The 21888-nt window shown below is 40.1% G+C and overlaps 3 protein-coding genes across 4 annotated transcripts; 1 reads left to right on the top strand and 2 right to left on the bottom strand.

Moving 5' to 3' along the window:
- Positions 1-225: 225 nt before the first annotated feature.
- On the bottom strand, positions 226-6020 carry LOC110049025 (26S proteasome non-ATPase regulatory subunit 5-like). Its single transcript, XM_020754793.2, has 3 exons — positions 4856-6020; positions 3749-4234; positions 226-1373 (listed from the first exon to the last, which is right to left on the bottom strand). Exons 1-3 carry the CDS (start codon positions 5676-5678, stop codon positions 1165-1167), a joined length of 1518 nt encoding a protein of 505 aa, XP_020610452.2. The 5' UTR covers positions 5679-6020; the 3' UTR covers positions 226-1164.
- A 933-nt stretch (positions 6021-6953) lies between these two features.
- Positions 6954-10813, bottom strand: LOC110048987 (DNA polymerase subunit gamma-2, mitochondrial-like). Of its 2 annotated transcripts, none has more exons than XM_089274767.1 (5): positions 10265-10813; positions 9304-9493; positions 8517-8667; positions 7882-8076; positions 6954-7317 (listed from the first exon to the last, which is right to left on the bottom strand). In XM_089274767.1, the coding sequence occupies exons 1-5, from the start codon at positions 10654-10656 to the stop codon at positions 7115-7117; spliced, it is 1131 nt and encodes a 376-aa protein (XP_089130893.1). In that variant the 5' UTR covers positions 10657-10813; the 3' UTR covers positions 6954-7114. The 2 variants fall into 2 exon arrangements, with proteins under 2 accessions (XP_089130893.1, XP_089130894.1); XM_089274768.1 differs by having other exon boundaries at positions 9304-9361.
- Positions 10814-10928: 115 nt separating this feature from the next.
- On the top strand, positions 10929-21765 carry LOC110048986 (dual specificity protein kinase TTK-like). The gene is made up of 15 exons (XM_089275038.1): positions 10929-11012; positions 12440-12766; positions 13170-13276; positions 13618-13821; positions 14487-14753; positions 14976-15853; positions 16364-16515; positions 16994-17246; positions 17578-17706; positions 18385-18561; positions 19237-19318; positions 19614-19708; positions 20102-20347; positions 20787-20877; positions 21117-21765. Exons 2-15 carry the CDS (start codon positions 12534-12536, stop codon positions 21146-21148), a joined length of 2946 nt encoding a protein of 981 aa, XP_089131164.1. The 5' UTR covers positions 10929-11012; positions 12440-12533; the 3' UTR covers positions 21149-21765.
- The last annotated feature ends 123 nt before the right edge of the window (positions 21766-21888 follow it).

Here is a 21888-nt window from a genome sequence, read left to right as displayed (position 1 = left end):
AGCAAGGGTTCTCTCCACGACCAGAGAGGTGCAGTACTCTTTTCTTTGATCTTTTGCAACAGAGTGGAAAAATCCGCGCAACATGTTACGCCACACAGTGCCACGTTCAGGCCTTTACAATGAGGAAATTCATTTGTGGTCTTTTTCAGGTAACTGGTCGGTCTAAGCTTTCGATTTCTATTTCCCGGCATGAACCAATGAATGACAGTAATTCCAAACAACACGTTACCATTAACCTCATAACAAGTTTAACTTTTATTTGTTTGCATTAAACATGCTCTTAACGAAAATAAGAATGCAAGTGATTGAAAGCATACCATAATTTATGTAGGTTATCAACACAGTTTTAAACGGCCCTATTAAATACTCATAACTTGTAAATCATACGCACCAAGGAGCAAATGCACACAGTATAAACACATTTTCCCTAATTTTGCCAATACTTAAAGTAATGTGAGAATGAACTTTGCGCAAAGCTAAAGAGCAGAACAGCTTAGCTGAAAGATTGGATGCTTTCAGGAAAACTATAATCGACTAAAGCTTTAAAGGATTACATGACTAGCTATCCGCCTGCTGCGCTGACTAGCAAGGTAGACTCTCATTGGATTAACTTAATCTAAATTCCTGCGGAAAAATAATATGCGTGGCAAAAATCACAGGTCTCAATAATAACATTTCGTGCTAACATTCATATCACTTGATTTGCAGAAAGTCTTGCCGCACGTTAATTTGGGCAATTCCTCTTTTCTTGATAAATTGTTATAACTCTGTTTGATATCGCTTTCTATCTCGTCAAGGTTTTTTTTTAAAACCTCGGTCCCAGTTGTTCGAAAGGTGGATATCGCTATCCACCGGATAAATCGCTATCCAGTGGATAAGTGTTAACAAAACAAACCACGCTCTCCACTAGATAGTGATTTATCCAGTGGAGAGCGTTATCCACCTTTCGAACAACCTGGGCTAGCATAGAGTCGTTCCAGAGCGAGGGTTTGAGTCAATGTTATTTTAAATTCATTATTGTTGTTTTGTTTTTGTATTTTCTTTTTCTTTCTTTTTTTTTTTTTGGTAAGAGTCGTCAGAAGTATCATGATCCACGTTAAAAATGATCAAACCGAAATTAATTCGGAAAAAGCCCCTTCAAAGTGTAAAACAAAAGCGAAAGTTTTAGTCTGCGCCTTCGAAAGCCACAGCTGCCTGTGCTTGGACATAGAATGGGCCTTCACGTTCATATTCACGGAGCCGTAAATGGAAGGGTTTATCAAACACTTCCTTGGAGAATGGAGACCTCACAAGTTCTGCTATAAGTTCGTACTTCAGTTCTTTGCCGGCTTTGTCCGTTTCAGTTTTCCTATCCAGTAGATATTCAAGAAATCCTGCGGAAAAGAAATCCAGAGAAAATGTTAAGTGCTGGTGCTCTTGTGAGCAGGATAGAAGGGGGCCTTCAAGGATAGTTATACAGGAAAAATTTAACGTTTCGGTAAACAGATTTGTAATACTTCCCAACTCAAACACGTTTTCCGTCGATTTCCCTCAATACCACTCCACATTGCCTTAAAGAGGCCAAGCTTTCTGCTGTGAGAATAAGGGGCCTCATGAATCTGTTTTTATTATATCGGCAACCATGCTGCGTGGCTGATATTCGAGACTCAGTAAAAGTTGTCACACAACCCCACGAGCAGCCCAGTCACGCTTTCACTGCTCTCGCGCAAATGTTCAACATTTGGCAATTACAAGTTTAATGTAGTGACAGTAGATTGAAATGCGCTTTTTAAAGCTCTCCTATCCAGGAGCATAGAATTCAAGAACAAGAAATAATTGCTCCTGGATAGGAGAGTTTTAAAAAGCGCATTTCAATCTACTGTCACTACTTTAAACTTGTAATTGCCAAATGTTGAGCATTTGCGCGAGAGCAGTGAAAGCGTGACTGGGCTGCTCGTAGGGTTGTGTGACAACTTTTACTGAGTCTCGAATATCAGCCACGCAGCATGGTTGCCGATAAAAACAGATTCATAAGGCCTCCTATTCTTACAGCAGAAAGCTTGGCCTCTTTAAGGCAATGTGGATTGGTATTGAGGGCAATCGACGGCTTTTAGGTATGTTTTCTGTAACGTTTTCGGATTAAATTAGTCGTATTAATATCTAGTTTATTTGTTTCGGGTCAGACCGTTTCACTTCTTGTTTCCAATTTATATAGGCGAAATTTATTTCGAACTTGCCACTACACTTTTAAACTTACACTGTTGATGACCTCGGTTTGATTTTATTGCTGTACCGGTAATACATTACCGGATTAACCTCTCGACTTCTTGGACTTGAACGGAGATCGGCTGTTTAGCAATTAGCGTAAGGGCGCGATTTTGATTTGTTTTAAGATATTTCAACTCGATTAATTTACAGTCCTGTAACGTCCTTCATGCTAAACAGCATTCCAAGTTGACCCATTATTGTGTCTTAACGAACTTAAAGCGTTTTAGAGAATCGAAAACATCGAGGTTCCAGAAAATCTCTTTGCGTTTGTTATGACAACCATTCACAGTGTTGTTTACATAAAGGAAATACACACGGTGACAAACTAGACATGACGGCGGACAGGAAATTAAGCAAAGTAAACGCGCAATGTTTCGATCGAAAACGTCTAAAAACAGTTTTTATGTAGTGGACATTATGTTTCTACTGATAGCAGTAAAAATGACGGCCTTTTAAATAATTATAGCCTTTTACTTTCGCCATTGAAATTGATTTGTCTCTTGTTTTTGTATAATTATTGTGTTATTTGCGCCCAAAACATTGACATAGATTTTCGTTTTTCTCAAAGGGAAATACTGCGAGTTCGAGCATGAGACTTGGCATGGTATATGTTTAATAATGATATTTTAAGGCTGTAAAGTAAAATAATCAGAAAGTGAGGTACCAGATGCCTTTTTATGCTGTTAAACATGACCTATATTTTGCTGTTATTTTCCACACGCTTCATAGGTGTTTTTAAAATGGTTTGGAAAACCACTATATCAACATATCTGAGATTAGTTTAAAACGAGAAATAAATTAGAGTGGTTGTTCCACGTTTATGTGAAGTTTGGAGTCAATTGAATTTATTTTAAGACTTAAGCAGCGCTTCGTCTTCGCACCTTATTTCGGTCATTTTATTACACGAAAAACCGCACTTTGACCGCGCTTTCAAATTTTCGCAAATTTCTGAAAAATAAAAATTCGCTGAAACCTTATAATATGATTTTTAGAATAAGGTCACCTAAGGGTATCTTTGGGCAAAATATGAGCGATTTGCCAAATCGGTCGTTGACCGGCGTTTCTCGATCCTAACAGTCAGCCATTCTTAATGACTGGCCCCACCGGAAACCGTAAGTTTTGTTTCCCCTTGACCCCAAAATGTTCCCCAGTCACTACATACTAGACCTTGCAATACTTGCATGACATGCAAATCATCATAATTATAAAACCAGATTTACATATCCCATCCTCAATTAACACTGCAAAGGAATTACTACTATAGAGCAAGGGAAGTGCCTAGGAGCCAAGCAAAAAGGAACTCAACTGCCTCTCTCTGATAAGGATAGGTAAGGAATGGATTTTTAAAAATTACTGCTGAAGTTCCAAGCTGTGGGCATTGTCTATTTCACCGCAAATGAAGACTTCTTGTCAAATTTTTCTAGACCTACACTGAGGCAGCCAGGCCACCTTAGGTAGAACCTGTTCTAGAAATGATACATGCTGTTCTTATTTGTTTTACCTGGACAAGTTGTCATGCTCTCCTGCACCCATTTGTACTTAGCAAGACTTCTAAACACTTTCAAAACTGCACAGTGAACATCTTGAAAAGGCTGCTTGGAAACGTCCATCAGGATCTGGAGGGGATTAGATGCCATGGAGCTAAAGAGTGACCTTGTGAGCACTGCCAGATCTTCAGAAGGAATGTCAGCTGAGTGAAAAATCAATGCCAATGCTTCAAGTGATCGGCCCTTTACATCTGCTTCAGAGGAGTTGATATTGTTACATAAGATCTTCATGATCTCATCATTGCGGGCCTTGTTATCAAACACTACCCAGAGACCTTGCTCAGAATGTGCCACAACACCAATTGTTTGTATTGCAATCAATTTAAGGGCTGGATCAGCAGCTGTCAGGAAGGAGAAGACAGTCTGCAAGAAGATGGGGTACTGTTGGGTCACCTCTGCTGGTCTGGATTGTGCCAGATAGCCAAAGAATCTGATAATGCCTGACGAGAAAATAAATTGCCTCAAGTTACCCTTATACACAGTTCATTATCAGCTCAGACTTGCCAATTCTCTCTGCCTTTCTCAGCACAGTTCCAATTTCTTAAGTAAAACTTATTGCAAGATTTTTCTAAATGTCATGTAGTAATTAGGAACTTTAATTTTGTTTCAACCATAAAATTATGAATACTTGCATGCATGTCTGTGTCCTTAATTCTGAGATGCCAAATTATAATAAAGATGTGTTAAGGCCAACAGATAAACTATTTGAGGCTATTGTTTACAATTCATCTTTATAATTAAGATTATTATTAAAAAAATTGGACTTGATCAATCAAATTCAATAAATTATTGCATGTACAGTAAACTATGTGGTGTTCACTAGCCTTGTTTCGTCAAATACAATTTCTTAAAAGGGTCCAATAGCCAATTCCCTTCATGAGACACGCTTGCAGGGAATCATGGTAGTTGTATTCATCATTTTGGACTGCATATTTGTTTTGATGAATACAACTACAATGATTCCCTGCAGGCACATCTCAAGGAGAAAATTGGCCATTGCCAATGTTCATTTAGAAATCCGTGGCTTGTGTATTATATTCTTACTGTAAAACAAATCTTACTCGGCAACATCAGGGACATCAGAGGGTCTGTCTCAGCACTTATCAACAAGTTGTTTAGCCTTGTTACTATGCCACTCTCTTCAACAAACATCAGCCCATTCTTTCCTGAATCAGCTAATTGCGTTAGAAGTTCAATGCAATTCAATCGGAGCAAAATATCATCTCCATCTAGCTCTTTTGTCAACTTCTCCAAAACTCCAGAGTTTCGACAGCTTTTAAAAGCTCTCTCAGACAAAGCTTGAACTGACACCATTAACTCATAAACCCTGAAACGAACGACATCCTTTTTCGTCAGAAGCTCGTCAAATTCGCTCTGAATCTGATGTTGAAACAAAATCTCCAGACCTGAGTCGTGTTTTGCGGTGTTGATGAGCGTGTTTGTGGCAAGCTTGACACAGGTGAGGTTTTCGTCGCTCAGAGCACGAGCAGTATAAACAAGGATATCCACGTTATCCAGCAGTGCTAACAGGCCGTTGATGCTTGTGGAGCATCTTTCCAGCTCGCCCAGACAAAACTCACGGACTTCAAACTGTGGATGATTCAAGCCTTCGATAACAAAATCATGGTAATGTGTTATAACCGCGTCTGCTTTCTCTAAAGACAGGAGTTTCTTCAAAATCCCTTTGCACAACAAGATTTGCTCTTCGTTTGTCGTACTCAAACAGCCAAACAACAAATGCACCGGAATGTATGGCGCCAACTCACGAAGACCAAAGGATGGGCTGTTTAGAAGGGCGCTTAAATCTTGTAAAGCCACCACTAAATCGTGGCCCGATGATACTGAAATTTTTTTAACTATCTCGTCACATTTCTCGGCGGCCATCTTGGGTTAGTATCTGCGCCCGCGATAATAAGGTTCAGCGATTAGCAAGAAGGCAGTTTAGTCTGTCAAGTAAAGGTACACAATTTTTATACTCGCCGATTTCAAAGTAGTTAGAGGAATAGGACGGGCAATAAATGCGTATTCATTTGGGAATACGCAGAGACACAGCTGCAGTTATAGAAGATATATTTTGTTTGTTTGATTGCTTTTTTTAATTAGTATAATATGACAACCATGGCTTCTGTGTCCCCATCACTTTCTGAATTTACATGATTGCCAGACATCACTTTTCAAAATTTTGTTGACTGTCCCCTGACTTTTCCCTGATAAAAATCAAATTTCCCTAATTACTCCCCCCCCCCCCCCCACCCCCCACCCTCCGGGTAGCTTCTTCTAGGAAACATACCCAATTCAAGACTAGAGTGCTAAAACCATACCCTATTTATAACCAAAATGGCCATAATCGATACCCAATTTATGACCCAAACAGCTGAAAAACCCTACCCTTAGGGGCCGCACATACCTATATAGCCCATATAAGAGAGTAACCCCCCGGCTAAATACAAAATGTCAGACCTAGTAATAGCTTCTGGCCTCAACTTACAGCCAACCATTCCACTTGTTCATTAAGACTGATAAGTTTTCAACAAATTTTCCTTCTTCATTAGAGAGAAATATCGTTGAGATCAGTGACCCTAAATGTTTCTTCCAGTAAGTCAGCTGTATTAAATTATTTCAATTTTCCCTGACTTTCCCCTGACCTTGAAGATTTTTTTCCCCTGACCATTTCCTGACCTGTGGCAACCCTGATTTAGTGCTCCTCGCGAGAGCTATTTTGGGTGGCTGGAGAAGGGAACTCCGGCGCTCCTTACTTATGATCGAGAGTTATCTGAAAGTGATCCTACATCCATGGAAGTTTTCAGGGACTACATTCATCTCAGAAGGGTTACATGTAGGGTGACATACTGCAAGCTGTGTTATCAAACAAATATAAGCTGGTTTTCACATTGCCTGGCCTTACTAACCAGTGGGTCAATGCGACTCCACCCAACAGCATTTGATAACTGTGACGAACAGCTCCGCGAAAAAAAAACTGCCAGTCGACTGCTGGTGGACTTTAGGACGACTGACGACTGACTTTTCCTTACTAATGAAAACCTCAGCTGTCAACAATAGATTTCCGAGACATGTTTGATCTTAGCAAGTTGCATACTAGAGAGGCAATAACTATGCAACCATTTTTCTCGTTTTATAGCTCAAACGCTTTGCTATTGGTCAATTTCCAAACTCATTTTATTGGGTGGACTTGCTTGGAATAGTTACACTATAACAAAACAAAATTTTGATCCCAATATTTGAACAACTGGAGCCTGCTAGACAGACCAAGCGTGGCATCAAGCGTGGGGTCACGACACGCAAGAGGTACATGCGCACCTCTATCCCAGATGTGATTTAACAGTGCTTAAAATGTCCGACACGTGCATGTATTCCTGAAGAGTCGTGTTTCTGCTTCTGAGCATCACTATTCCGTTGGCGAGTGTCGAGTCCAGCATGGTAATGCAATATGGGGTTCCAATTTCATCCTGGTAAGCATAGCACTGATCTGCACTGGCGCGTAGAGAACACTGCGTGCTGATTCCTGGAAATAAAGACGTCTCATAAGTACGCTGGTTCTGTAATCTTTAGTAAGATAAAACTATCTAAGATAATAATAGTAATGATGTAATACACACAAAGTGAATGACCATGATTTACCAAACACATATACAAACCACAGGTGATGGTACAAATCTGACTCAACTCAAACATGACTGAAGAAGAGTACCCAACATAATTCTTAATTCTACTCACATTTTCATCAGTTACCTTTCAAATAAAGCTCAAGGAGCACATTTCATCGTTACTGTTTACATGTGATAATACACACATGATACAATGTGGTTCTTCTAACCTTTATCGTCACTTCTTTCCACTTGCTTCCCACAAGGCCCTCATAAAGAATACCCATTACCAAATAAATTAGTTGAAGATGAATTAATTAATTAATTCAATCATGTTCTTTCTCAATGTAGTCAATGTATTGTTGCATTGTGTCACAAGACAAAACAACCATAACCCATTTCTTTGCCTACTCGCACCTTCCCAAAAGCACACACCTGCTTAGTGTTAGACAGACATACATGACTACTACATCTACACCTACCTGCTTCACGAAGCTCAGATGACAACTGCTGTGCAACCTCACAAAGCTCATTTTGTTGAGGGAGTTGAGAAAGAACCGCAACTTTGACAGGAGCCAATTGAGGATGTAAGTGCAGAACTGTGCAGAGGTTTACATTGCCACTAGAATCGGATCGCTCCTTGTCTTGATATGCATCCATCAAAAAAGCCAGAAATCCTAAAAATATATATATATATATAGGATACATGTTTATTTGAAGAACCTTCTCACGACATAAGAACATTTATCCTATCCTCTTTACCCTATAATATACATGTATATCACAACATCATACAGGTTTGAATGAGGTTTGTCCTCTGATTCAGATTCTGTCAATAATTTACTAAAATAACAATCAGTTGTACTTGATTGATAAGGAACACAAGATGGCAAAAACTCTAGAAAAAAACATGTAGGCATCAGCCTCAAGGATGAATTAAAGAACACAACTTAGTTGTTTTACAACAATCTGGTCTACTTCTACACAATGTTCCTTTTTTCCAAAGGAAAATTTTACTTCAGGTCTGTAAGACACCATTACAAATAACAAATACCGGTAGCAAAAAAAGACATATGTTACACAGATTTTTATATAGCTACATGAAGGTTTATATTACCTGTATTTATATCAGTTTTGATCTGAATTACATATGGCATTGATTCCTTGTTGAAAGGGAGTCCACTGCAGTCTTCATCTGTCATGTACTTGTGAAGGTCAGAGCTGACAGTCATGGAGTCAACTGATTCCTTTCCCCATGGGAAGGTATACTGCAAGAGGTCCAAACATGGAAAATTAACAAAATACAATGATCTTCCGAGGTAATCTCATGACAACAAACTGACAAAAGGGAACTGGTTGCTGCTCCTTGGAAGCAAACAACAACAACAGCAACAACTTGAAGCACAGATGAAGGGAAGGACATAATAATTTGAAATTAATAAATTTGATCAAATTGCCATTACATTTCCCAAACAGCCTATCTATTAAAAGTCTCCTAAAACAAACAACTGCATTTTTCTTTCCTATAAACATTGGCGTTGCAATGATAGCAAACAAATAAATAACAAGTACATGTATTATATATGGGAGGTGCAATGGCCTCTTGGTTAGTGCACTCAACTCCGGGGTGAGCAGTCTGGGTTCAAGCCCTGGCCAGGGACATTGTGTTGTGTTCTTGGGCAAGACACTTTACTCTCACAGTGCCTCTCTCTACCCAGGTGTATAAATGAGTACTGGCGAATTTAATGCTGGGGGTAACCCTGCGATGGACTAGCATCGCAACGCAACTTTTTGCAAAGCTTAAAAAATTCTGCAGTAGCTCAGCAACAAATTATTAGTTAGTAGAAATAAATGATGCATGACTTGATGTAAGTGCTGCTCTATGACTGTGAAGCATGCCTTACCTGTATAGTGGTCTGATGGTTTACACCAGGTTCAAGATCCATTTGTTCTTCATTAAGACTGAAATTAGAGCGAACATTTGCAAATTTTCTCCACCACACAAGTCTCTGTCTCTTCCAGTGATTTGTCCAATCATTCACTTTGTTTTCAGCACAAAAATACTGAAGGGTCATGACTTCCCTCTCACAAGACCTGTACATTGCAAGGGACTACAAAGTCAACCAAAAGCTTTCAATCATTGTATAAGAATAAGGTGACAAGTCAAAGCCTCTTGCACATTATTGGTTGATCTGAAACAACTATATAACAATAGACCAACAGACTGTATAGCTTGGGGTCTTTGAGAAACGAGTTACAATTTGAGCTGTGAAGTTAAGCCACAACAACAAAGGGGCCAATTACCCCAGTACATTACAGTGCAGTCAAACTCTGTTAATACAGGGAACATGTAAAGGATCCTTACACTTTTATCAAGGTTCAGGCACCAATGCATGTCAAGGAAAGTTCTGAATTGCCATGAAGCTATCTCAAAACTGGTCAGTGTAAAACACAGACTGCAGACTGCAGACCAGGGGTAAAATACAGACTGAGGGTAAAATGCAGACTGCTGACTGTAGATTTTTTAATTAGTCATGTTACCATTTCCATCATTGAGAGCTAACTGTAAACAAGCTAACCAGAGCATTACTCAGGCTAACCTGAGAGATATTCAGGCTAACCGGAGTGCAGACTTTCACTATGATTACCCTGCATAGCCCTGTTTATGGTTAGCACTCGATAATAAATATAAAATTATATATACGTTAAAAGTCTGTAGTCTGCAGTCTGCATTTTACCCCTAGTCTGCAGTCTGCAGTTTACCCTCGTCTGCATTTTACCCCGATCTGCAGTCTGTAGTCAGCGTTTCACACTGACCGATCAAGAAGCTTTCAGATGATCGACGATCAGCAAAATATCAAATACCTAAGGATGTAATTATCACTCTCAGGCTTCCTGAAGTATTTTCTGTTCCATGCAGCCCCAAAAGGTAAGTTAATTCCAGGAATAACCCTAAAGAACTGCGTTAGAGTGCTAGCATTTTCGCTCAGACGTGCTGCAGTTCTCTCGCTAGTCGTAGACGTTTCATAGGGAGCTTGGATAATGAGTTCACTTGTAGTTTCAAAACCATAGACATTACCCTTCGATCTGACCACATCAAACCACCAAGCATGTCTCAAGTTACGTCGCAACTCTGTACCAAGCGGTCCAAACTGGTAAGTACATGTTGTTCCAAGTGAACTTTCAACGCGTGACTCCACTGAAAATCCTCGAGTTTCGCACAGCCTTATAACCTTGTCAACCAAGCTGCGAGACATGGCATTGCTCTCCCAGTACTATTTCTGTACGCATTCGATGTTACCATCTTACACTTCCTTGTAATTTCAAAGGGAGAGCGAGCAAATTGGCATTATATTTAGACTGAACTTTGTCAAAGGTGCTCTTCTTTGTCCGCCATTTTGCAATTCTATAGATTGAGACCGCTGACATATCGAATCGCACTAGCGTCGCGCCTTCCGGTTTAAATTCCCAGCAACCAATCAAAATCACTCTTTTACTTCGCTAAACCAATCAAATAACAGCTTTTTTCGAAGACGGCTTCACGTGAATCCATGAACAACATCAAAGAAGAAACAAGATGGCGTAGGGTTGCTTGGTAGTTTTCATGGCCGTGGTAAGTACCTCGAAACTTTACCATTCCGTTGAATTTTTTTCCGCAATGAAACGTTGTTATGTCTTGCTTGATATGGACTGCACAATTTACGCAAAGAAACTTAAACAAAGAACTGTTGCTGGCAGGATAGAAGCTTAATATGCATGTGTGTTCATTTGGTAATTCGCTCATTCAAAAAGTCCATTTGACCGATCAACATAAAAGTTTACATCTGTAGAAGCTTGTTGAAGACTTCTAAAAGTTTTATGGACGCTTTTTCCATCTACCTATATAAAATGGACATCACAAGCTATAGAGAACGTTTCAAGAATTGATACATAGTAAACTTGTGTTTAAGTTGTCTTGATATATCCCAGCGTGATCAATCGATGGCAATCGATGACAATCGATAACAATTAATCGATTGATATCGGAAATCGATGGCCAATCGATGGGCCAAAAATCTGTGTTTTATTATTATCGATTGCAATCGATTGCAATTGATTATCATCAATTGTTATTGATTCTCGTTGATTTTCATCGGTTGTCATCGATTGCCATGGATGGTACCCTTTAATTACCACCTGGTTGATGGTCAAAATAACTTGACACATATTTCCCTGGGCTGTTTGTGCAAAAGTCACCGGGAACATACGTGACCGCAACCCGAACTGAATTACCCATGCGGGTAGATTATTGATCGAGATTTGATCAAAAACAATCTGCTTGACAGCAAACGATAGTCAATAATAATCAATGGCAACTGAGGAATCAAGCTTGTGATTATCGATAACTGGTCATCGATTGGCCGATAGCAATTGATGGTAGTTAACTTATTGTTTGATCACGCTGGGTTACGGTATATATAGATGCTGGTGAGGGCAGTCTTGACAATCTCACTGTACAGTCACACAGATTAAAAAGCTCTCTTTCTCAGGGTCGTTCCTACCTGGATGGCCCACAAGGCAAACTGCTGATATTTGTCGTGTTTATCCTGGGGTATATTTGTATGGCACAATGTCAGACTCAAATTCATAATTTTACATAAATAATATAAGCTATAGGCTAAAGTTATAAAGTTTACTGTGTTTTAATAAACCTTGAGAATGTGTAGCTGGATTAGTTCAGTGTAAAGGTGTGTGAAAGAACAATATGTGACTCTTAGCTTAATTGTGTATTGAATCTTTTTCTCCCAACAATAAAAGTTCAAGTAAGGACAGGTTTACTTATTGCTCCATTACATGTATGTCATTGTGCATAGAATGTCTTTCATTTTAAATCCTTCACACAGGAACATCATTTACAAACAGAACAAGACTCACAAAATTGTATGCAAACGATAATGTTTAGGTACAGGGATTGCAGTTACATGGATTCATGCCATTCAACAAGTAGCATTCAATAGTTACTGTTCTGTCTTATGAAGTAACTCCTTTTTATTCTTCTAGTTTCCTAACAGGGTTTGTTACTGGTGCCTATGCTGACAAAATTTGAAGTTTAGTTGCTGAGCATTTTGCTGTTAGTCAATAGAAAATAATAAAAATGGATCCTGAGACCACAGCAATACAGAAAATTCAAAGTAATGGCAACAGACCTGAAGAATGGCTGGAATTTTTGGCCCTGCAGCAATCGAAGACAGCTGCTGGTCTTACTGATGAGAGCTGTCGTCATCTACTATATCTCTATGAAAGAGCTGTGAGTCAGATTCCAGCTGAGGAAAATAAGAAGAATTTTTCCTATGCTCAACTCCTTGTGGATTTTGCAAAACTTCAAACGTTAGTGTCTCCTCAAGACCTGTAATTATTATTTGTTAACAGTCCAGTCGCCATGCTCAAGTGCATGCATTTAAGTTGAGATATTAATGTACACTGTATAATTACATAACAGAAATAGCACAAGAAGAAGAAGAAGCATTCTCAAAAACACTCTAGTGTTAACATATACATGTAGCAACAATGCTCAGGAGCAAGTTTACTGTTACTGACAGTGCCTTAACAAATTGCTCACTGTGCATGTTCAAACTCCAGTTTGTAACTCTGTCAAAAGATCGACCTGATGGTCATTTACTGATGCAACGTTTGGTAGGGTGTAAAAATTCTTATAAATTTGTGCAAAACCAGCACATTATAAGAAAAGTAAACTTTGTGATAATGATTTTGTTGTAACTGTTTGTTACAGGAGAGTATCTGAGGATGATGCAAGGAGTACATTCCAGTTGGCAAGAAGCAATGCCAAACACTTTGCTATTGTTTTTGTTGCTTGGGCTCAGTTTGAGCTTTCAACAGGTTTGAATCCAATTCTTCCTTTCATATTATATATTCATATATCCATATTAGTTATTTGCACATGAAAACTGAATCCTGAATGAGGGGTGTTTTTTTTAAATTAAATTTTGTGACCTAATCCACCTTACAGCTGTAGTTTATGATTACAATGCATGTAGAAATAAGTCATGTAACCTATATAAGGGTTAACCTGAATGAGGGGTGTTTTTTTATTTTGCATTTTTTGACCTAATCCACCTTAGTTTATGATTACAAAGCACATAGAAAGAAGTTGCATAACCTATATACCTGTATATACAACATACTTCACACAACAGATCAAACCTTTTTTTTCGTTGCAGGCAACAAAAGCAAATGTCGAGGCCTGCTACGTAAAGGAAAGGACGTTGGGGCACAGCCCAAAGAGTTGCTGATAAAAGCTTATGATAACTTTGTGGCAGGAAAGAAAGTGTTACTTGATGACTGTGAGGAGCTGACTGGTTTTGCATACAGAGTGCAACAAAAGAGTAGTGAGTCATCAGTGGATTTGTCACCTTTGAGTACAGGTAAAGGTACATACTTGTACACTTAAGTGGTGACTTCAGTTTATATATTATGGTACAGTAAATGTAGTGTCCCTTGAAGAGGCCTTGTGTGTATCAGTGCTTAGATTGGTGTGAAAAGAGATGATGATGATGACGATGATGATGATGATGATGATGATGACGACAACAACGAAAGCGACACATTAAAAACACAGCAATAGTGAAAATATTGAAAGAAGGAATCTTGCACATGAAGGAACTAAGATGGAATTTAAAAGCAAAGAAACTGGTTTCTTGTACTGCGAAGACGCAATGAACAGAAACACCAATGATTGCAAAAAAATGCTGATGAGTACAGTGATTAAACATGACCAAGACTATATTCAATCTTTGCAATTATTACAAATGGTGGAGGTGAAGGGGTGCTTGTTCCAACATTTGGCCGATAAGAGGGGTGTTATTTAGGTGGAGAGGAGGCGGGGTGTAATTCCAGACTTTGCAGTATGTTATGCTACTTGAACGATACACTGATATTGAAAAGTGTGGCACCAGTACTAACTGCAATGGGTAATAGAGTAGGATCCTAACGGTATACTCCATGTGTTAAATTTGGAGTAAATTGTCCTCTTCCCTTGGAAAGTATTTTCTAAAACATTGATCAATGTCATGTTCTGCACCCAATAAAGGTGATGACAGCTCAACAGGTAATAGTGCACTATTAACTGGCTCATCAAGATTTTCTGACAACACAAGTGCTGTGATATCATTCAAGCTTCCCAGTGTCCTTGAGAGTTGTGGTAAGAAGCAGCTAAGTTGTAGACGGAGTAACAGCAGCAGCAGCAGTGACGAGGCAGACACCATTCCCCTCCAGGCATCCACTGGCAATCACTGGCAGAGGGGCAGCATGTCCACTCAGAAACCATCAGTAAAATCTACACCAGACTTCAGATCAGGTTAGTCCAACCTATCCTTGTGGACACCTCCAATGTCACCTCTATATATTTACAGGCAGTTCACTCGGTCCCAGAGTAATTAAAACTCAAGACATCTAATTTCTACCTCTATAGTACAGATACTCATATCTGTTGAAAAGTCATAGTATGTTTAGTCAAGATCCCAAGAAATTTGACCAAGCTATTTTGTTCATGTCAAGTTTTCCTATACTTGTACACTAGGTAAAGACAGTCTTGCAGCCTGTATGAATCTGTCAGTTCGGCGCAACAAGACAAGGCGTGGCCCGGGAGGGGCAGGAATAACTTTTGGTCTTCCAATGAGAGTCAAGATGCCGCTTCCAGCAGTGAGAGAACCTGGTGATGAGTTGGATGGAATTACTGAACTGGAATACACCGTGGATGAGTCTCGCCAAAGTTTTGAGCCAGCAGTGGTGTCCGGCAGCCAGGAACACCACTTGGAAGGTAGCAGTGCACGTACTGCTTCGTCAAACTCGGAAACAGACCGTGAGATCGACCAAAGACTTCATACTCGTGAGCCCGTAAAGGAAGCCTGCAGTCACAGTCTGGAAAGGGATACAGGGAACGCAACTGTTGAATCACAGCGTGTCTTCACTTCAAAGACGACAGAAGGCCAAGTCTGTAACCAGCAGCAGAATAGCGGTACACAAGAAGGGTCGCACTCATTTGCTACAAACGCTCATTCAGCAACGCTAAATAACTTGAGCAGACAGCAGGCGGATGCTGTTAATTTAAGCCGACAGCAAACGCCGCAACAAGTACCAACAACGCAAGTGGTTACGCCCTCCAACAACATCAACGGATCATGTACAATTCAGCGACAAACGTCAAGTTCGATCACACCAGTTGTTTCTGGATATGGCTCTTTTTCTCAACAGAATACTCCTCAAGTCAGTCACGGAAGCCAACCATCAACGATTCCAGTTCAATTCCATAGTGTTGGTCACGTCCCAGGATACCCCTCAGATATGCAGTTTGCCAGGCCTGCGGTCGTGGTCGCCCAGGCTCCCCAGGACACTATTGTAGTGAAGGGCAAATCGTACCAGAAGTTGGGAACTATTGGCAAGGGAGGGTCCAGCAAGGTTAGTTTTCAAAAGAGTGATTTGTTTTACACTAACATGTAAGGTGCTGGAAATGTCGTTTCGTTTAGAGTACACCTACAAGTACGTGCACCAATAAATGTGGTTTAAGATTCCCCGACAGGTTCTCGTTGCTGCAGTCATTAAAATATCTCGATTCTACATGTACTTTGCACGACGATGGTGGCAACGTAAAACTAATCTATAACCAGTCTCTCTGTTTTCCTAATTTTTTTGTATACATTTACTTTTTTATACACTCCCCAAAGCTCGAATCTTTAAGAGAAATCAAGAAAGGTTCAAGAAGTTATCGGGAAATAGGAAAAATGGCCGAATAAGAACGATGCGAATGCGAATCAAGGAGGTTCATTGCAAAGAAAGAGTAAAAACAACATAGCAAATCATTTAAAACAGACCCGAAGGGTATTAAACAAAGAGATTAAAAGGGTAAAATCACAGTAAATGTGAGCTAGTGCGAATCTCGTGTCTATATGTGTTCTATTACACTTACAGGTGTTCCAAGCATTCGATGGCAAAAGAATATGTGCAATAAAGTACGTGAATTTAGAAGAAGCTGACGACTTCATAGTTCAGAGTTATATAAACGAAGTTCAATTGCTGGAGCGACTGCAGGGAAATGATAACATCGTCAAGCTGTATGACTGGTGAGTGCACGCACGGTCTGGAATTCCTCAGCTTTACATCATCCAATTCTTAGACTGTATAGGATGTGTAGTTTTGTTGGCTTTGTCCCATTAGGCCTACTTTTCTGAAGAAAGTCAGATCTGCAGGAGGTGTTTGAACTCGTGTATTACACTTCACGTGCTTTCTCTCAACATTTTGCTTCTTTCCTTCACCCTGCTACAAGTGCACTTCCTGTACAATTTTCTGCGCCAGATTCTTCCTTTTTTCAGCGAAATGTACTTGGTAGTTTTCGTGTTTTCTTTTTCTTTTTTTTCATTTAATTATATGTACTTTGACTCGCTTTTTCCCTTTCGGCTTTCCAAATGCGCATCGCCTTCTTCTAAGAGTCAGTCTCTCAATGTAGAATATCAGAAGAAATTCCACCACCAGGTTGTATAACAGCGCAGCTAGTAATCTAAACCTTTTTTCAACGATAAAAATTTCACTGTCTTCTTACAGGGAACTTAGCCAAGAGAAGAGCCACCTGATTTTGGTGATGGAATGCGGAAGTATAGACCTAGCTGGTTTCTTGAGGAAAAATCGCACGAAAATAACTGAAAACGAACTTCAGGTGTTTTGGCGGCAGATGCTGGAGGCTGTGCACGTGATTCATGAGGCGCGAATTATTCACAGTGACCTAAAGCCCGCCAACTTCCTTTTGGTGGAAGGACGCCTGAAACTTATCGATTTCGGGATCGCTAATGCTTTACAAGTAAGTAGAACGGATACCACCAAATTCCTCCCCCCTCCGCAGAGGCCTTAATCCGCGCAAAGGTATTTTGGGGGTTGGGAGAATACGCTGAGCGATGTGAGTGGCAGTGCAGGCGCAGGGTTATTCTTTTAATTTTGCGCCTGCACTCGTGTCCCACAGCGGATTTTGTAAAACGAACGAAGCAGTACGGAGGAGAAAGACCAAATTCTGATTCATTTCCGCTCGCTCTTGTTGCTTAAAATAGTTCACATTGATTCAAAACTTGGGTATTTTATCCTCGAAGTTTTGAACGTAATTCTTGTGCAAGGCTGATTTTTCTTGCTTCTTATAGGGAGACAAGACAAGCATAGAGCTTAACACACAAGTTGGCACGTTAAACTTTATGTCTCCAGAAGCATTTCAAGATATATCTCACGCTCCTCGGTTCGACAAAGCTGGAAATGCAAAACCAAGAATGAAGGTACGGACTATACATGTATGCAGTCGAGGTCATATGATGAAAGTTGTATACGATATGGAGTTGCCTGGGGCTACAAAAGTCGCATGTGACAGAATTGAACGGTGTTCAGATGTATCATCCGAATCGGCGCCGACATTAAGACTGTATCAGTTCAGCTTCTATAAGGGATGGACCATTATTTTTTTGGAGGGGGGGCGGAGTTGGGCAATTTTCTGGAATATTAAATGTTTTTCTCACCTTTTGGTCGTGTATGATTTTTTTCGGTGGACAATAGCTTAACATCAAAAAACAGGACCTGAATATAGTAGAAAGTAGCCTGTGAACAGGCTCTCTAGTCGAGGATGGGGTGAAGAGAAAGCGGAAAAAAAACCGTTCTCCTCTCGGCCACTTCACTCTCAGCCAGTTCCTTTTTGGTCCTCGCAGCCGGAGCCTGTTCACGGGATAAGTAGAAAGCACTTGCTCGATTATTTTTTCTCGTGGCTCCCCTTGCACGATTTTTTTTTCTTTTTTCATCAGTTTTTTTTTCTTTCTTTTTGCTGTGCAGGAATTTTTGGGGGTAATTGGTCAAACCCACCACACTCCCTGAATACAATTATTGTTCCCCATTCGTAGATCACACCCTTGTCCATAACCTTGGCCTTATTGACTTGTGTTAACTCTTTCTGTTTCCCCCTCAAGATCGGGCGAGCCAGCGATGTGTGGTCCCTAGGCTGTATCCTGTATATGATGGTTTATGGCAAGACGCCTTTCCAACACATCACCAATCACGTTGTCAAGTTGCAATGTATTATGGATCCTTCACACGTGATTGAGTTTCCAGATATCAAAGACAAGCGCCTGCTTGATGTCATGAAGGTTAGTTTCGTTACGTGGATATGTGTATTTGACACTGATAGGTCAACGTCGAATGGCTTTTTGCCTCAAACTTTCCTTCTGAAAATGAATTTGATTTGGGTGACTATCAACGTTCAGATTCAAATTGAAAGAACGAGAAGGGACTGAAAAGAGAGGGGACTAGAGAAATAGCGGAGAGCATCTTCTTTTGCAGAGAAGTAAGGTTAAAATATGGCTACTTTTTGATAAGTCGACTTGGCATGAACTAATCAGGAAGTAGCTAAACAAGTATAATTGTGCACTTGACCTTTCACTGAGAATGGTCCGCGCCGATTGTTTGTTTCCATGTGACATCGTAGTCGCCATGTTGGTGGTCATAAAAAGAGGATTTCTTTTCAGCTTTTTTCGCGTTTTTACTACCATTGATTAAGGCCTCCAAGCCGTTTACATTTCAGTCCCTCAGAATTTGATGCAATCCACCTACAGCACTCTTTCACTTTCACGCCCTACCATCTCGGGCAGTAAGCGGCGTGCGCCTGCTCGCATTGTTGATATAACCCTTACTGTACTCTCTTTTACTGGTCTTCGAAATGTTATCAAATTTGACATTTCCCATCAATTTCCTTTTGTAAACGCATTCGTGTCATCATGTTGTGACAGATACAGACTGATGTACTTTAAAATTCTCTTTTTCAGGGATGTCTTCGCCGGTCCCCAAAAGAACGTTACAGTATTCCACATCTGTTGGCTCATCCTTACATTGATCCGCACTCACACGGTAAGCGGTCTTTTTTGTTCTTTCTCCCCTCGCTTTCACCTCCGCAGTCGCTGGTTAAATTTAATACAAGTACTAGTTATCGTACGTTAGGTCAGTCAGTGAAATTACATACAAGTTTCGGAACTCGTCCTACCTCGTGTCTTTCTTTGGTCAGAAAGTACGCCGGTTCGATGACTCAGTTTGCGTGTATTGGTCGTGGATGCACTTTTCTGCATGCACGTACATATAAACAAGGCCACTTTCCTTGCAAAGCTTGTTGCATAGCTTTTCATTTACATGTTTTCCTCGTTCTAAGATCCCCTGGAGGATGAGGATAAAATGTTCCACGTCTTGATGGAGTTTGCTAAGGCTGATGTTAACTCGCCGCGTTCCGTGCGTGCTCTGAGTAAGGTAAGAATTGTGTGAATTACGCGAATTTAGACAGACGAGAATGTACACGTCTAGTGTCCTGTCATCCACATAGCCAGCAACAATCTTTGACTTTCTAGTAAGTCTAGGACAACTTCAGACTAGAAGCGCCCGGGTGCCGCAGGCGACTAACTTTCGCCTTTGGGCGACTGGAAAAACTCACTCTTACGTGTTGGGCACCCAGGATTTCATGCTTAGGAACCTTTCGGCTCCTCGTAATTTTTTTAGACCACAGCCTTGAAGTCCCTACGTCAATCTTCGCTACATGGTTCAGATTCATCCAAACATTTCAGTTCCCCCAAACTCACTGGTATTGACATCGTACCGCGGAAGTCATTATTCACTGTGACCTCCATGCTTTTCATTCTTCGTCAGAGTTTTTATAAACAGCTTCTTAGTGGTAACAAGGTCAGCATCTCATCTGCTATACCCAGACCCTTTGGCACTGTACCTTCCCAGCATGCAATGCCACCTCACCAAGTTCCTCCAGCACCTGTGGTCCGCCAGCCTTTGGTTGGAATTGACTTGCAAGCGTTAAATCAGGCACAGAAGGCGTTAAAACCTCCTCACGCGTCAGGAAATGCCAAGTATATGAAAGGGACTGCTAACGAACCGAACAAGGTATGTGAAACAACTAAAATAAATGTTTGAACTACGTGGATTGAAGGAAAAAGCGTCTTTAACGAATTTCCGTATCTACAGTTCTCATATGGCATTCGACAACAACAACCATAATGGCTAATTAGAACAGAAGCCAAAATAAGATCGTTATTTCCCACCCTTCCTATATTGTTGAAAAAATGTTAGTCGTCGTTGAAATTCAAGAGCGTGTCGATGAACTTCCTGAAATATTATGGCGTTTTTCAGTCAAATCAGGGTATAGCAAGAAAGGAAAATTATCTTAAGTTGGAGAATATAAAAGGAATTCAATGCATAATTTTATTTAGACAGTTGCCAATTATTTATGGAACAGAAGACCGATAATGCAGGGTATCTTAGTGTGATACTAACTTACTTTTTTTGGTTTTACGACTTTCACTTTTACTATACCATCGTGTAGGAAAACGCGGATCTTAACGGGTTATTGAAGCATGAGCTTGTAGAGAAATACAAGAACGCACATCCTCACGATACATCCGAGTCCACATTTGGTAAGTTTGATTTTCTCACTACACATTTGTCATCAAGCTTTCACTTCGAAAATTTAAGAGGCACGCGCATCACTGTAAGCTACTTCACCGATCAACGACTTGTCGCCAAGCAAATACACTGGCCGTCAAGTTCTCACTACTAACATTAAACAAAAGGTCTGTCAATCTGTTCGGGAATGGATTATGTGTATTGGAGCTGGAAATTTGACGTTTCTTTTTTGTTGTTGTTGTTTTTGCAGAACAAACCTGGAACACAACATATGGGAAATGAACAGGCCCTACTTGTAAAGGGATCTTGTGTCCCATGAAGTCGTCTCTCCAGCAAGGAAACCTCTTTGTTTCTTTATTTCTTTTGTCCATCTAGCTAGTGTCACTGATGTATTCTTTACATTAGGGCGTTTTCCAAACCGGCTCATCATAGAAAATGCGTACCAATCAAATCTTGAAGCGAAAGCATAGCATGCAACGAATGCGAAGCGCGAGAAAATACGTGTAAGCCAACTAAAGTCATTGGTTGGTTTCGGTTTTGTTCCTGATTGGTTGCTTTTGCAGATCACGTCGCTCAAATCTCGTCTCGAGAATTAAATACATCTGTGGTGTCCTTGTCGCTCTCTTTAAACGGAAGCATGGAAGCTGCGAAAAGAAGAACAGAGAAAAAAAACCTTCAGAAGATAAAATACAAAATACAGAGTAATCTCTAGTGTTCCATACTTTTTGAAAGGATAACCATCCTGAGAAGAAGCTGGTTTATAATGACACAAAGTTTCATCCCTATCATGTGAATTAGTCCTGTGAAATGAAAAGTAGGACAAAAACGGTTGTAAGGGGGCTTGTAATCTCCATGTATCTGTATGTAGCTAGATGTAAAAATATATTTGCCAAAACTTATTATTAGCATCCATGATTATACTGAAGACGTATTGTCATTTTAAAGTACTATCATTTTCTCCAGATTTAGCCTATAATGAGTGCATAACCAGAAATTAGCACTCACCCGCTCACCCATGGAAT

The sequence above is a fragment of the Orbicella faveolata genome, unplaced genomic scaffold (assembly GCF_042242905.1).
Source record: "Orbicella faveolata isolate gen_17 unplaced genomic scaffold, um_ofav_v1 contig_36, whole genome shotgun sequence".
Classification (NCBI taxonomy): domain Eukaryota; kingdom Metazoa; phylum Cnidaria; class Anthozoa; order Scleractinia; family Merulinidae; genus Orbicella; species Orbicella faveolata.
This window is presented reverse-complemented; position numbering and strand designations above follow the sequence as displayed.